The 12,831-nt window shown below is 52.0% G+C and overlaps 2 protein-coding genes across 2 annotated transcripts; one reads left to right on the forward strand and one right to left on the reverse strand.

Moving 5' to 3' along the window:
• Positions 1–4,105: 4,105 nt before the first annotated feature.
• Positions 4,106–5,957, forward strand: rmt3 (Ribosomal protein arginine N-methyltransferase rmt3; the record flags this gene model as incomplete). The annotated part of the gene is made up of 4 exons (XM_053193108.1): positions 4,106–4,355; positions 4,451–4,834; positions 4,890–5,006; positions 5,077–5,957. 4 exons carry the CDS (start codon positions 4,106–4,108, stop codon positions 5,955–5,957), a joined length of 1,632 nt encoding a protein of 543 aa, XP_053049639.1.
• Positions 5,958–6,399: 442 nt separating this feature from the next.
• USO1 (Vesicle-mediated ER to Golgi transport protein) lies at positions 6,400–9,787 on the reverse strand (the record flags this gene model as incomplete). The annotated part of the gene is made up of 6 exons (XM_065756363.1): positions 6,400–6,567; positions 6,624–6,716; positions 6,801–6,950; positions 7,002–7,407; positions 7,485–8,719; positions 8,776–9,787. Coding segments are annotated over 6 exons (3,064 nt in total), but the record flags the coding sequence as incomplete, so codon positions are not given.
• Between the last annotated feature and the right edge of the window lie 3,044 nt (positions 9,788–12,831).

Consider the following 12,831-nt stretch of genomic DNA (forward strand, 5'->3'; position numbering starts at 1 on the left):
GGTGAGGGGGCGCATCACCTTTTGTGTTCATATGCTTGCTGTCTTATGTAATTGATCATCAGCCTCTATATTGTTTCATTGCGTACGAAGTTCCCTCTCTACTTTTGGCTGAGCGAAAGGAAGCTGGAACAACAAACCACCGCCACCTTAACTCACCCTCACCCTGCGGCTCTAGGCTTTCGTAGGCACTCCCATCCCATGCACGCGTCCGCTGGACGAGTCACAATACAAACGACAGGTTGGTCAGTACGCCTTTAACGCGCATAGTAGCGAGGTTGTGAAACGCCTTCGAATACCTCACTTCTGGACATTCCGATCGACCTTCTCACATTGCGGCACTGCCCGGTCAGAGTTTACGACATTGATCATGGCGCCTGATCGGGGATATCGCGACGATGCCGATGGCGACGTTCACGATACTATCAGCAGCAGTAACCGCAGCTCGATTTCGCATGCTTCTTACCCCGAGAATACCTCCGAGCGGGGACCTGTCATCCACGGCCGCAGCTTCACCTTTCGTGGTGTTGCAGTCGGCCTGCTGGTCGGATTGGTTATTTGCTTCTCCAACATGTATTTTGGCTTGCAGACGGGTTGGGTGAGCACCATGACTATGCCAGCTAGCTTGATGGGTTTCGGCATCTTCAAGGCCCTGTCCAGGCACCTGCGATTCCCATTTAGTCCTGTCGAGAATGTCCTTGTGCAGACCGTAGCTGGAAGCATGGCCATCATGCCACTTGGCTGCGGATTTGTCGGTGTGGTATGTTCCCCATGCCCCTGGCATTGTTACTTCTCTCCGCAACTTGATGCGGTAAACCAGACGAGGTTAATGGCTGACATGTCACTTTTCCTCGTTCAGATTCCCGCCATGAACTATCTCTTGGCTCCCGAGGAACAGGGGCCTCTCAACATCCCCTTGTGGAAGTTGATCACATGGTCTCTTGGTCTTTGTTATTTTGGTGTTGTCTTTGCTGTCCCCCTGTGAGTTGGCTGCAGAAAGCTTGCTCGTCGACCTTCAGTCTAACCTCCAATGCCAGTCGGCGACAAGTCATCATCCGAGAAAGGCTCCGTTTTCCTAGCGGATTTAGTACTGCTGTTCTCATCGGGGTCCTTCATGGCCAGACGCGGAAGGCCGGCCCCGACGCCGTATCAGGCGGCTTCGCGAGTCTCGTACCGGATCATGACTCGAAGCCGAATTTGACACTGGGGTCTAGCCGTAGCCACAACATTGGAGATCCCGAAAATGCCGATTCCGAGTGCCTCGAGAGTCGCTCCAAGGATGATTGGGCTCAGAATGTGAGGCTACTTCTCATATGCTTTGGGATTTCGGGCTTGTACACTTTGTCCTCCTACTTTTTGCCCGCTTTGCGAAGTATCCCTATATTTGGCACCGGTGCCGCAGGAACTTGGCTTTGGACGTTGAACCCGAGCCCGGCCTATATTGGCCAGGGCATAATCATGGGTTCTGAAACGACTTTACACATGCTGCTGGGAGCCGCAATAGGATGGGGGTTCCTCTCTCCGCTAGCCAAGTATCGGGGATGGGCACCTGGTTCCATCGACGACTGGGAAACAGGCAGCAAGGGCTGGATCGTGTGGATCTCCCTGGCCATTATGCTCGCGGATGCCATTGTCAGCCTCAGTTACATTGCTTTCCGCCCCTTGGCCCAGCGTGTTGCCAATGAAGGTGTGAAAGGTATGTGGCAGCAAACTTTGCTAGGTTGGCAGAAGCATTTTGGGGCCAGCCGGCGTTCCACCCCAGCATATACTGCTCTGAACACGGATGAGGATGGAGAGGCGACGAGTACCTCCCGGCTCGTGTCTGACGAGTCGCAATCCTCTGTGGTTCACCGTGGATTGTCAACGTCGGGTGTCAGCGATGGTCGCGCCGACGAAGCAGACGCACCAGAAGACCAACAAATCGACAACAAGCTTGTTGCCGTGGGGCTGATTTTGTCCATTCTGCTCTGTATCATCACCATACACATTGTCTTCGGCGACCTGGTTCCCCTCTACGCCACGGTCGTTGCTGTCCTAATGGCTCTGCTGCTCAGCATCATGGGTGTCCGAGCACTCGGTGAGACGGATTTAAACCCCGTATCCGGCATCAGCAAGCTTGCGCAACTATTCTTCGCACTCATCATTCCCCAATCACATAAGTCCAGTGTGCTTATCAACTTAGTTGCAGGTGCAGTGGTAAGTGGTCTAATAAACTCCAATTTCGTAGTCTAAGTAATCGCTAACTGAGCTTTCTAGTCCGAGGCCGTATGTCACTTGATGCTACGCTACTAACTTGACTGGAATTGACGCTGACTTGCCGAACTTAGGGGGCTCTTCAAGCGGGTGATTTGATGCAGGATCTCAAGACAGGCCATCTCTTAGGAGCCGCGCCCAGAGCCCAGTTCTGGGGCCAAGTGATTGGAGCAACAGCAGGCGCTGTGGTCAGTGCCTTTGTGTACCAGCTCTACACAGCGTGAGTTACAATGCCAACACCATTGATTTCAAGATGCTGATCGACCTTTATCAGAGTCTATACGATTCCGGGAGATCTCTTCCAGGTCCCAACGGGATACGTATGGATCTTCACGGCCAGGCTAGTGACGGGCAAAGGCTTACCGCCTATGGCGCGTGAGTGGGCAATCGGCTTCGGTATCATATTTGCCTCCACGACAGTTGTGAGGACCATGGTGACCGGCAAGCCTTGGCGTTCACTTGTGCCAGGAGGTATTGCCGTGGCGGTTGGTAAGTGTGCCTTGAAAATTATCATATCCCCTAAATTCGATGTCAGGGGCAAGATTGACCGAGAGATGGTAGGAATGTATAACGTTCCATCGTTCACCCTGGCCAGAACTGTTGGCGGCTTGCTAAGCTGGTACTGGGTCTCCAGGCGAGGCGAGTCGAGCACGCCATTGATTGTGCTGGCATCAGTGAGTACTGACGGTGCCCACACGCGAACAGGAGTGGTAGCTGACGCAAGCTGTGTTCTAGGGCTTCATACTCGGTGAAGGGTTTCTTAGCATCGTGAATCTCATTTTGCAAAGCATTGGTGTTCCTCACTACTAGAAGCGCAGGCATGAAACGATGTCTCTATGGCTAAGGTGTAGGAGGTGTCCGAGGACAAAGTGATTGGACTGAGGAACAGGGATAGGGGAGCCGAGCGAGAGACTGGGGCATTGAAGGAAGTCCTAGAGAACAGCAGAGAATGGCAAAAGCAACAGTTTCCATATCGAGGCTGGTCATCATAGCGAGTAGGAGGAAGATGTACGCACTATTTATTGATTCCTTGCCATGGATGTACAAGCTTTAAAAAATTCAAGCCGCCTGTCCTGTTATCACCACGCTTCCAATAGCTGTATTTATTCTTTTTATCTCTTACTTGGGCTGTTGTTGATATATTATAGAGTTGAAAAAAGATGCAGAAGAAAAACAGGATACTAGCAATGAAACTGCTGGGACCCGTAATAACAAAGATATAAACGCTATTCACTTGGGTGGCAGATCATTCTGTCACCCACTTGAGGGGTAATGGAGGGGTGGAGGGGTAACAGACAGTCAGAGAGGGGTAGGAAAAAGGAAAGCAAAATATTTGACCAAATTTCAATCCAAAATGAGAAAACAGGGGGGAAAGACCTACGACCAAATAGAGGAGGAAAAAAGAATGGAAAAAAATCGAAAAAGGCGGCATATAACAGCGTCTCTTCCCACCTACACGCCTACTTTACCAAGGGTAACCTTAGGTCCAATCCAATGACAAACGCGGGTAGAGAGGGTAACTAAGGCAGCCATGGAAGGAGGTAGTCCACCCAGCTTCATTGGACGGCAGGTTCAGTAGGTGCCGGCCGGCGTGCCTGCCGGACCCTTCCACGGTTCCAAATTATTTTATCGGGCCCCAGCACAGTCCCACAAGCTTAGAGAAGGAGGAAAATATCCAATCCTTTACTCAATCTCTCACCCAACTCCAAGGTGACATCAACTTGAGCAAGGCAATCTCACCAAGAAGACCCAAAGAAAATACCTCGTCGACGAGGAAACCCGTGCCCTGCACTTGAATTGTTTGTCAAGGAGCACGAATTATTCCAAGTCGACCTGAAAGTGAGCACCTTCAAACATGACCCAAGACGATCTCAAGAACGGTGCTCGCGCCGGCTCCGATGTCTCATCTGACGAGTCTGACTGGGATGATGCGGAGCCCGAAGAAGAGGAGGCACAATCCTTCATTTCTTTGCTTGACGATACCGTCTTTCCTGACGTCGATGCCATGCTGTGTCACTGCCGCGCAAAGCACAACTTTGACTTCCTCGCCATCCGCCGTCGGCTTGGTCTTGACTTCTTTGGCACCGTCAAGCTTGTCAACTTCAGTAAGTCCGGGACCTGGTACATAGTGTGGATGCTTCACACCGAGCCAACAATCGCTTCCCCCTTAAAGATTGATGGTTTACTGACTCATGCATAGTTCGTCAACGTACTCATGATGGCGCTGCTCTGCCCGAGACTATCTCTGTTGACGATATTGCTGACGAGCGCTACATGAAGCCCGTCATTGAAGACGACGCCTTGATCATGGCCCTAACTGAGCTGGATCTTGACGACGAAACGCCAGAGCATCCTCAGCAAGCGCCACAAGGGGGTGCCTCTCGGGAAGCTCAGCTTGAAGAAGAGTTGGCACAGCTTCAATCCCAGTTCGCAAAGTACCGCAATGCTGTTGAGCAGACTCTTGACCAGCGCTGGGGAGAAGACACACCCGTTCCAACCCGGGCCGAGAAGCCGCGTGACCCGGACAATAAGGGTGTTCGGAAGGACGAGTCTCAGTACTACTGGGAATCATATGCCTCTAACGGTAGCCGACGTTCATCCTGAATTCGGCTGCTTATTATGCTAACGTTCCTTCCCAGATATTCACGAGACGATGCTGAAGGACAAAGTTAGAACAGACTCTTACCGCGATTTCGTCTACAACAACAAGTCTCTGTTCAAGGACAAGATCGTGCTAGATATTGGCTGTGGTACCGGTACGTCTCGCACCAAAAGCGACTGCCAGCTTTGTGAACCTTCATACCTAAACTGTGATTTCTACGACAGGCATTCTGAGCATGTTCTGTGCCAAGGCCGGTGCGAAGCAGGTCTTTGCCGTTGACAAGTCCGATATCATCGACAAGGCCCGCGAGAACGTCTTCAACAACGGCCTCACCGACAAAGTTACCTGTATTAGAGGCAGGGTCGAGGATATCAGTCTTCCTGTCGATCAAGTTGACATCATCATCAGCGAATGGATGGGCTACTGCCTGCTTTATGAGGCCATGATGAACAGCGTTCTCGTTGCCAGAGACCGTTTCCTGAAACCCGACGGCCTCATCGCCCCGAGCATCTCCACCATCTGGGTGGCGCCCGTCTCGGATCCAGAGTACATCACCGACTTCGTTACCTTCTGGGATGACGTCTATGGCTTTGACATGAAGTCAATGAAGGAGGGCATCTACGATGAGGCTCGCATTGAGATCATGCCAGAGGACTGCATCTGCGGTACCCCCTCACAGATCTCATATATTGACCTGCACACCGTCAAGATCGAGGACCTCGATTTTGAGACCCAGTGGAAATCAAAGGTGACCAAGGACATTCCGTCACTTGACGGCTTTTTGACCTGGTTTGACATCTTCTTCACGACTTCTCGACACGATTCGATTCCGGCGGATCTGCAGGTCAAGGCCGGCGAGGCCAGTGTCACCAGACCTGGCGAGGTGGCCTTCACTACCGGCCCTGCAGGTCCTGACACTCACTGGAAGCAGGGTTTCCTGATGAACAAGTATCTTGAGGAGAACGCCAGTGTCACGGCCGGCACCGAGATCTCTGGGCGCATTGTCTTCAAGGCACCTGAAAATAACCCCCGGGCGCTGACTATCAGCAATACTTGGACAGTACCAGGCGAGGACAGCAAGACGCAACTGTGGAAACTCAGATGAATCAGTAACAGCCTCCAAATCCGCGATTCTGAGTCTCACCACCGACACGCAGATCACCGTTGAACAAAGACCAGAGATTGATGCTAAACGTTCAGAGGCGTTTGTCCTCAAGATGGACTTCTCATCCTGCCTACATGATGTCCGCCCTCTTGCAGGGTGTGATAGATCGCGGCTAGATGATTGTCCATATGCCAGCACGCCAATCGGAAATCTCGCCGGCGTGGTATCGTCTTCGGCGACATCATGATACTGGAAAGGAGGGCTGGGATGCGCACAAGCAGGCAGAGGCAAACAAGTTGGGTGGATGCTTAGTTAAGTCCCAACTTGGAAAAAGGCTTCTAGCCTCGGGATAGATAGAACTCTCAAGTATCAATGTCCTCTCATCCACGCGTGTGCATGTAGCTGATCATGATTAAGGATTTACAAGCATTGTGCTAATGGATCATGCGATTGACGTGCTTTTCGTGTCCTCTTTGTCGTCGTTGTTATCGTCGTCGTCTTCGTCTTCGTCTCTGTCTTCCTCCTCCTCCTCCTCCTCCTCCTCCTCGCTGTCTTCATCTCCATCTTCTTCGCCATCAGATACTGCTTCTCCCAGCTCCTTGAGTTTTGCCTTTTGTGCAATAAATTAGTCAGAGAGACTTACTCATGTCTTTGCTTTCGACTCACCTTGTACCTGGCTGCCTTCTCCTCTAGGTCGCCAAAGACCATGAGCAAATCATCAAGCTCGTTTTGAATTGCCTTCCTATCCTCCTGGGCCTTCTTGGTCGTAACATCGTACTGAGGACAAGGTCAGAATACATGCAAGTCTCTCAATGTCAAGCTTTCGGTAGTAAAATCTCGCACCTGGATAAACCTCTCTTGCGCCTCGCGTAGATTTTTCTCGAGCTGCTCCACACGGGCGTTGGCTCTAATGGCAAGATTTTCCTGGTCATGCTCCTTCTTCTCAAGCTGTTCCCGAATGGCTTGAATCTCCTGCGCCTTGGTCTTCTTGGCCTGTGAAAGGGTTAGCTTCACATTCAAGCAGTATCACGGTTACTTAGTCACCTTCATAAGATCAACCTCAAGACGACTTATGGTGGCCTTGAGATCTGCCATGTCCGCCTCCGCCCGGTGGCGAACACGATCGGCGTCCGACTCTGCTGTCTTGCGGACCTGCTCTAGCTGCTTGCGATGCTCCTCGGACTGCGAGGCGGCCTGGGCTTTGGCGGTCTGCCGTGCTTGCTCAGCCTTTTTTTCAAGCTCCCCCTCGAGCGCCCTAACGCGCGAAGCTGTGTTTCTCTGTACTTCCTCAAGCTGCCTCTTGTTCTGCTGCTCGAGAGCTGCGACGTGAGTGGCTGACCTCCGCTGTTCCTCTTCTAATCGCTTGCTGTATTGCTGTTCCAGAGCCGCATTTTGAGACTCAATCTTGCGGTTTGTCTGCTCAATCTGTTTTTTGTGTTCTTCCTGAAGGCTTGTGATTTTACTTTGTAGATTCCTAAAGAATTGGCTCGTTAGTGAAATCACTGAAAACTAACTGTCGAGACTTACCGTAGCTCTGCGTCGTGTTGTCTTTGCATTCCCTCGTTGACTTGATTGATTCTGGCCAATTCCAAAGCAGTGGTCTCCCGAGTTCGCCGGTGGTCGGCTTGTTCCTGGCCGAGTTGTCGACTGACCGTCTCCAAGCTGACCTGAGCCTCCTGCAAAGCTTGCTGCTTTTCAGCTAATTGACTCCGTAGTGAATCTACGAGTTCTCTGGACACTCCTGTCTGGACACCATTCTTGACCACGGAAATTTCCAAGCCGGGGTCTCGATCGATGCCACGAAGTATTCGGCTGTAGTTGTCCTTGAAGAAGTCGATGAATGTCGAGTCAAAGTAAACGTCTGGCAGACTGCCTAATCCGGAATTACTGAGATTCTGAGGAATAACCTCAAAATCCCTAACCAGCGGGTCGCTTCTCAACTTAGACAGCTTGTCGATGTATCGTTCGCGGCCCATCCGAGAAAGAAGAATGGAATGAAGGTCAGCTCGAGGAATTGGTGAGTCCTTTGTCGAGAACTCATAAAGAACGCCCAGCAGCATCGCGCAGAGACCCTGGACAAGGTCGCCAGTTGCGTATGGATGGTTTACTGCCTGTATAAGGCTCTGAGTGTTCGCTCCCTCTCCAAGAAAGTCGTTGACCGCATCCAAGTCCTCAAACATCCAGCAAAGGAGCAGCATGAGGTAGCCAACGACAACCCGGCTATCCTCGTCCCGGTTCAAGCAGGATATCAAATGAGCAGCAATGGTCTGGATACTCGTGACAACTTCCTCTCCGCTTTCAGCATCGCCTTCTGAGACAGCCATGACCAAGTTTTTGGCCTTTGGATTATCAAAAACCAGGTGCATCATGATTGTGGAGGCAAACCAACTTCGGTAAGGATTAGCGACGGCCGCGTCTGATGAAGGCCGCAAAAGCACCGTTAGGACATTGGCCGTCTCGTCAGCTCCCATGTCATGCCCCTCAATCGCTCTCCGCAGGAAATGTAAGCGAATGTCTGCATGATTGTGGAAATAAGCCTTGAGACAATCGCACGCGGCTAAACGTAAATCGAACGCCTCCAGATCCTGAACGCTGAGGGTGAGGTCCAAGAGACCATCAATCACGTAAACCTTGGCCACGCCATTGGCTTGCCCTGATCCGGCTGCCGAAGGCGATTCGAGAGGTGACGGGACTTCAAGCTGCGCGAATCCTTCTTGAAGGCTCGGGTTGCCCTTGATGATGTCGGCGCAGGTTACTAGAGCCTGCAGGCACCTTCTTAACATGATAGCACAAAGATCAGCGATGGGAGACAACCAACCTCGGCCTTGATTGGAAGCTGGGCTACATGGCTGAAGGCCAATTGTAGGGCGTGGAACAGCAAGCCATGTTGCCAAAAGGCAAGCTGGTTCTGCGGCGTCCCCACAGCCCCTGCTACTAGAAACAGACGAACGACAGCCAGAAGCGCGTATATGTTCCGGTCACGCTGGGCCTGCGCCCACGCTGCAATCTCTGCATCCACCCGCTGGGCCTTCTCTGCACCCTCTAGTAAAACAGACAAACGATGGATACCGCCCGATTCGCGGAACAGGGACTGATTTGATGGGTTCCTCCTGAGCAGGTTTGCGACTAGAATCAGGCAGTCCTCCACGACACGATCTCCTTCGGGAAGGGAGCCTTCTGCAGAAATGATGCCAAAGAGTCGATCAAAGGCATTCTCGAATGCCACGAGTTTCTGAATGTCGGTCGACGAGGGTGTGAGAAAGGTGAGGAGTGTAATGGCTTCGTTTCTGATGGCCTCGCGGCTGTCGTCTAGCACAGCGACAAGGCGAGATATTCCCAAAGGGGCAGTGAAAATGCACTCTTCTGTACGCTCGGTTCGGGCAGAAAGGATGGCAGCTAGCAGCTGGAGAGAGTATAGTCTCGAGTAGAAGTCGGTGGAGTCGAGGAAATCTAGAAGGAGCGTGATGTTCTCCTGGCGCTGTGTGAATTCATCAGCAAGCCACAGAGCGATCTCCTCCGAGGCTTCCGGACTGTCTTCGTTAGGACTGAAAAGCATGAGCAGGGTCTCGAGGACGACCTTGACAGTGTCAACATCTTCGGCATCTTTGCTCAAGCTGCCTATCAGACTGCGAAGAGCTCCAGAGGCAACAGAGGCAGGGAAGTCCTTTGCAAAGCTGCGCAAGCCGAGTATAGCAGCACGACGGTCTTCAAGAAGCGTGGCTGAGCTCAGCCGACCGCTCAGGACGGTGATGGTCTCACCGACCGACTGCTTCGCCGGTGCAGTGGAAATAGAAAACATGCTGTCTTTTTTAAGTGCCGGCCATCGGGAGCTAAAACAGACGGTGAGGATGAAAGAGAGAAATGCAACGTTAGAGACAAAAGGCTGTAGAGAGACGTGTCATGTAGAGATAGGACGAAGCATTGGAACAACCAGGTTGGGCTGCTGTTGTGGAGAGCTTTATTTCGTCGCACGACGAGAGGCCTAGGACTTTCTGCATCTACACACACGTATGAGGGATGTTTACGAAAGGTGTACTTTCATAGGTGCTCGTACTGATACAGAGATATTGAGTTTATATGCAATAATACGGCTGGATGCTCTCGTCACTGGAATAGCAAAAGACTGCTTAGCGCAGTATCGGAAATATCGAAGAAGCAGCACATCGCGTTGTGTACCTTAGTCATAGCGTTTGATGGAGCTTGAGATTAGTCAGGACCGGAGCAGTACTATGGTACCTTGCGTACCTTAGGCCGTGTGGATGTACCGAGCTGGCGGCAGAAGCGACGCTCGCCCAGATACATCAAATTGAGAAACAATGACCTCGAATCTAAGGTATTACATTTGACCGTGGCCCTCTTAAAGCCTGCGTTCAGTGTTTGCGCAACGGCACCCTGTCCGAATCCATTACAGTGCCTTGTCTCTTCCCACTTCAGAGAGAGATTGGTGCAGCACAAACCTGTAGTAGGCGCACTTTTGTCTCGTGCGCAAAGAAGTCTCGTAATTTTCATTCTTATTGCTGCACCACCTTCGTCTTCAATATCGATCCCGCGACTCCGATCCCGCGACTCTGAACCATCGCGTGCTACAGCATAATAACTTTTCCTCTCTCCCTCGGTTTGCGGACAAGCAAGCTCTCCCGAGCGGCCAGGCCCCAGCACCCATGCGTCACAATCTTCTCAATATATTCTTCTGCGACGCGAGAGCTACCTGCTCTCTTCACCCTGTGCCCGACGACCGTCGCCAGGAAATCAATCCATAAGCTCTGAATCTGCTTTGTTGTAGATACTTCGTCTATCAGAACACCCTTCAAGATGGGTATCCCAGCGGCTTTCCGATGGCTGTCAAACAAGTACCCCAAGATCATCTCCCCAGTCATCGAGGAGCAACCCGTCAAGATGGACGATGGATCAGAAATACCCGTCGACACAACCGGGCCTAATCCGAATGGCGAGGAGCTCGACAACCTGTATCTCGACATGAACGGTATCGTGCATCCATGTTCCCACCCCGAGGATCGCCCCTGCCCCCAAGGATGAGGAGGAGATGATGCTTGAAGTTTTCAGGTATACGGATCGTGTTGTCAATATGGTCCGGCCGCGAAAGCTGCTGATGATTGCTGTTGGTTAGTTCTCCTCCCTATCATTAATTTCATGCGTCGATACCGTTACTAAACAAAGATTTCTTTTTTCTTAGACGGCGTCGCGCCACGTGCAAAGATGAATCAACAACGATCCCGTCGGTTCCGGTCTGCGCAGGAAGCCCAGGAAAAGGAAGAGGATAAGCAAGAGCTATTGAAGTTGTTGAAGCAGCAGAATGGTGGCGCAGTACCTGATGACACGCTCGAGGGCGTCACCAAGAAGGCTTTTGACTCCAATTCAATTACTCCCGGCACTCCCTTCATGGACATCTTGGCCTCGAGCTTAAGATACTGGTGCGCGTACAAGCTGAATACAGACCCGGCTTGGGCGAAACTTAAGATCATCATCTCCGATGCGACAGTCCCCGGCGAGGGAGAGCATAAGATTATGTCATTCGTACGATCTCAGCGCATCTCTCCCGACTACGACCCGAATACCCGACACGTCATTTATGGCCTCGATGCCGACTTGATCATGCTTGGTCTCGCAACTCACGAGCCTCACTTCCGAGTTCTACGTGAGGATGTCTTCTTTCAAGATAGCAAGGCCAAGATGTGCAAGCTTTGTGGGCAGAAGGGCCACGAGGCTCGCGCTTGTCGTGGGCAGGCCAAGGAGAAGGTTGGCGAATTCGACGAACAGGAGAAGAGTCCCACTTTGAAGCCCTTCATCTGGCTACACGTTCCCATTCTGCGGGAGTACTTGGCAGTAGAGCTTAATGTTCCAGGTCTGCCCTTCCGCTTCGACCTGGAGAGGGCCCTTGATGACTGGGTATTCATGTGCTGTTTCGTTGGCAACGACTTTCTGCCTCACTTACCGGCATTGGAGATCCGGGAGAACGGAATCGACACCCTGACAGCCATTTGGAAAGACAACTTGCCATTCATGGGTGGCTATGTCACCAAGGATGGTCACGTCGACTTGGGTCGAGCGCAGTACATTCTCAATGGCCTAGCGAAGCAAGAGGATGCGATCTTCAAGAGGAGAAAGGAGACTGAGGATCGTAGAGAGGCCAGCTTCAAGCGGAGAAAGCTTCAAGAGGAGCAGCGTAACCCCAGATTTGCCAAGCCGAAGCAAGTCGACGATGCGTCTGCTGGCTTGAGCTTGTTTGCGGTGGCAGGAGGACCAAATGGGATCACCCACGACAAAGTAGTTGGCCGGTCTTCTAATATGAACGCCAACACTGCCAACAAGAGTGCCGCAAGCGCTATACGGGACCAACTGAAAGGTTTGACGCCCAGGAATGAGATCAGCCAGGAAGACGACTCGGCGAAGGTCACGAAGGACGAGGTCCCCAAGCCAGCTGATGAAAATACCATACTGGGAAAACGCAAAGCTGAAGATGATACTGCAACAACGGCCGATTCCGCCGCGGCCAGCGCAAAGGGCCCCGGCACGTCGTCCGCTGCCGAGGAGGCTGCGGTGGATCATGTCAGAATGTGGGAAGAGGGTTACGCCGATAGATACTACGAACAAAAGTTCCATGTTGATCGGAGCGATCTCGAGTTCCGGCACAAGGTTGCGCAGGCTTACGTGGAGGGCCTGTCGTGGGTTTTGCTGTACTACTTCCAGGGCTGTCCCTCATGGGAATGGTATTACCCATACCATTACGCGCCCTTTGCTGCAGACTTTGTCGATCTTGATAAGATGGATGTTCATTTTGAAAAGGGGCGGATTTCGAAGCCGTTTGAGCAGTTGATGAGTGTGCTGCCAGCAGCCTCTCGCCACGCGTTACCCG

The sequence above is a fragment of the Colletotrichum fioriniae genome, assembly GCF_027942845.1.
Source record: "Colletotrichum fioriniae strain IMI 355084 chromosome Unknown scaffold_1, whole genome shotgun sequence".
In the NCBI taxonomy this organism is placed as follows: Eukaryota; Fungi; Ascomycota; class Sordariomycetes; order Glomerellales; family Glomerellaceae; genus Colletotrichum; species Colletotrichum fioriniae.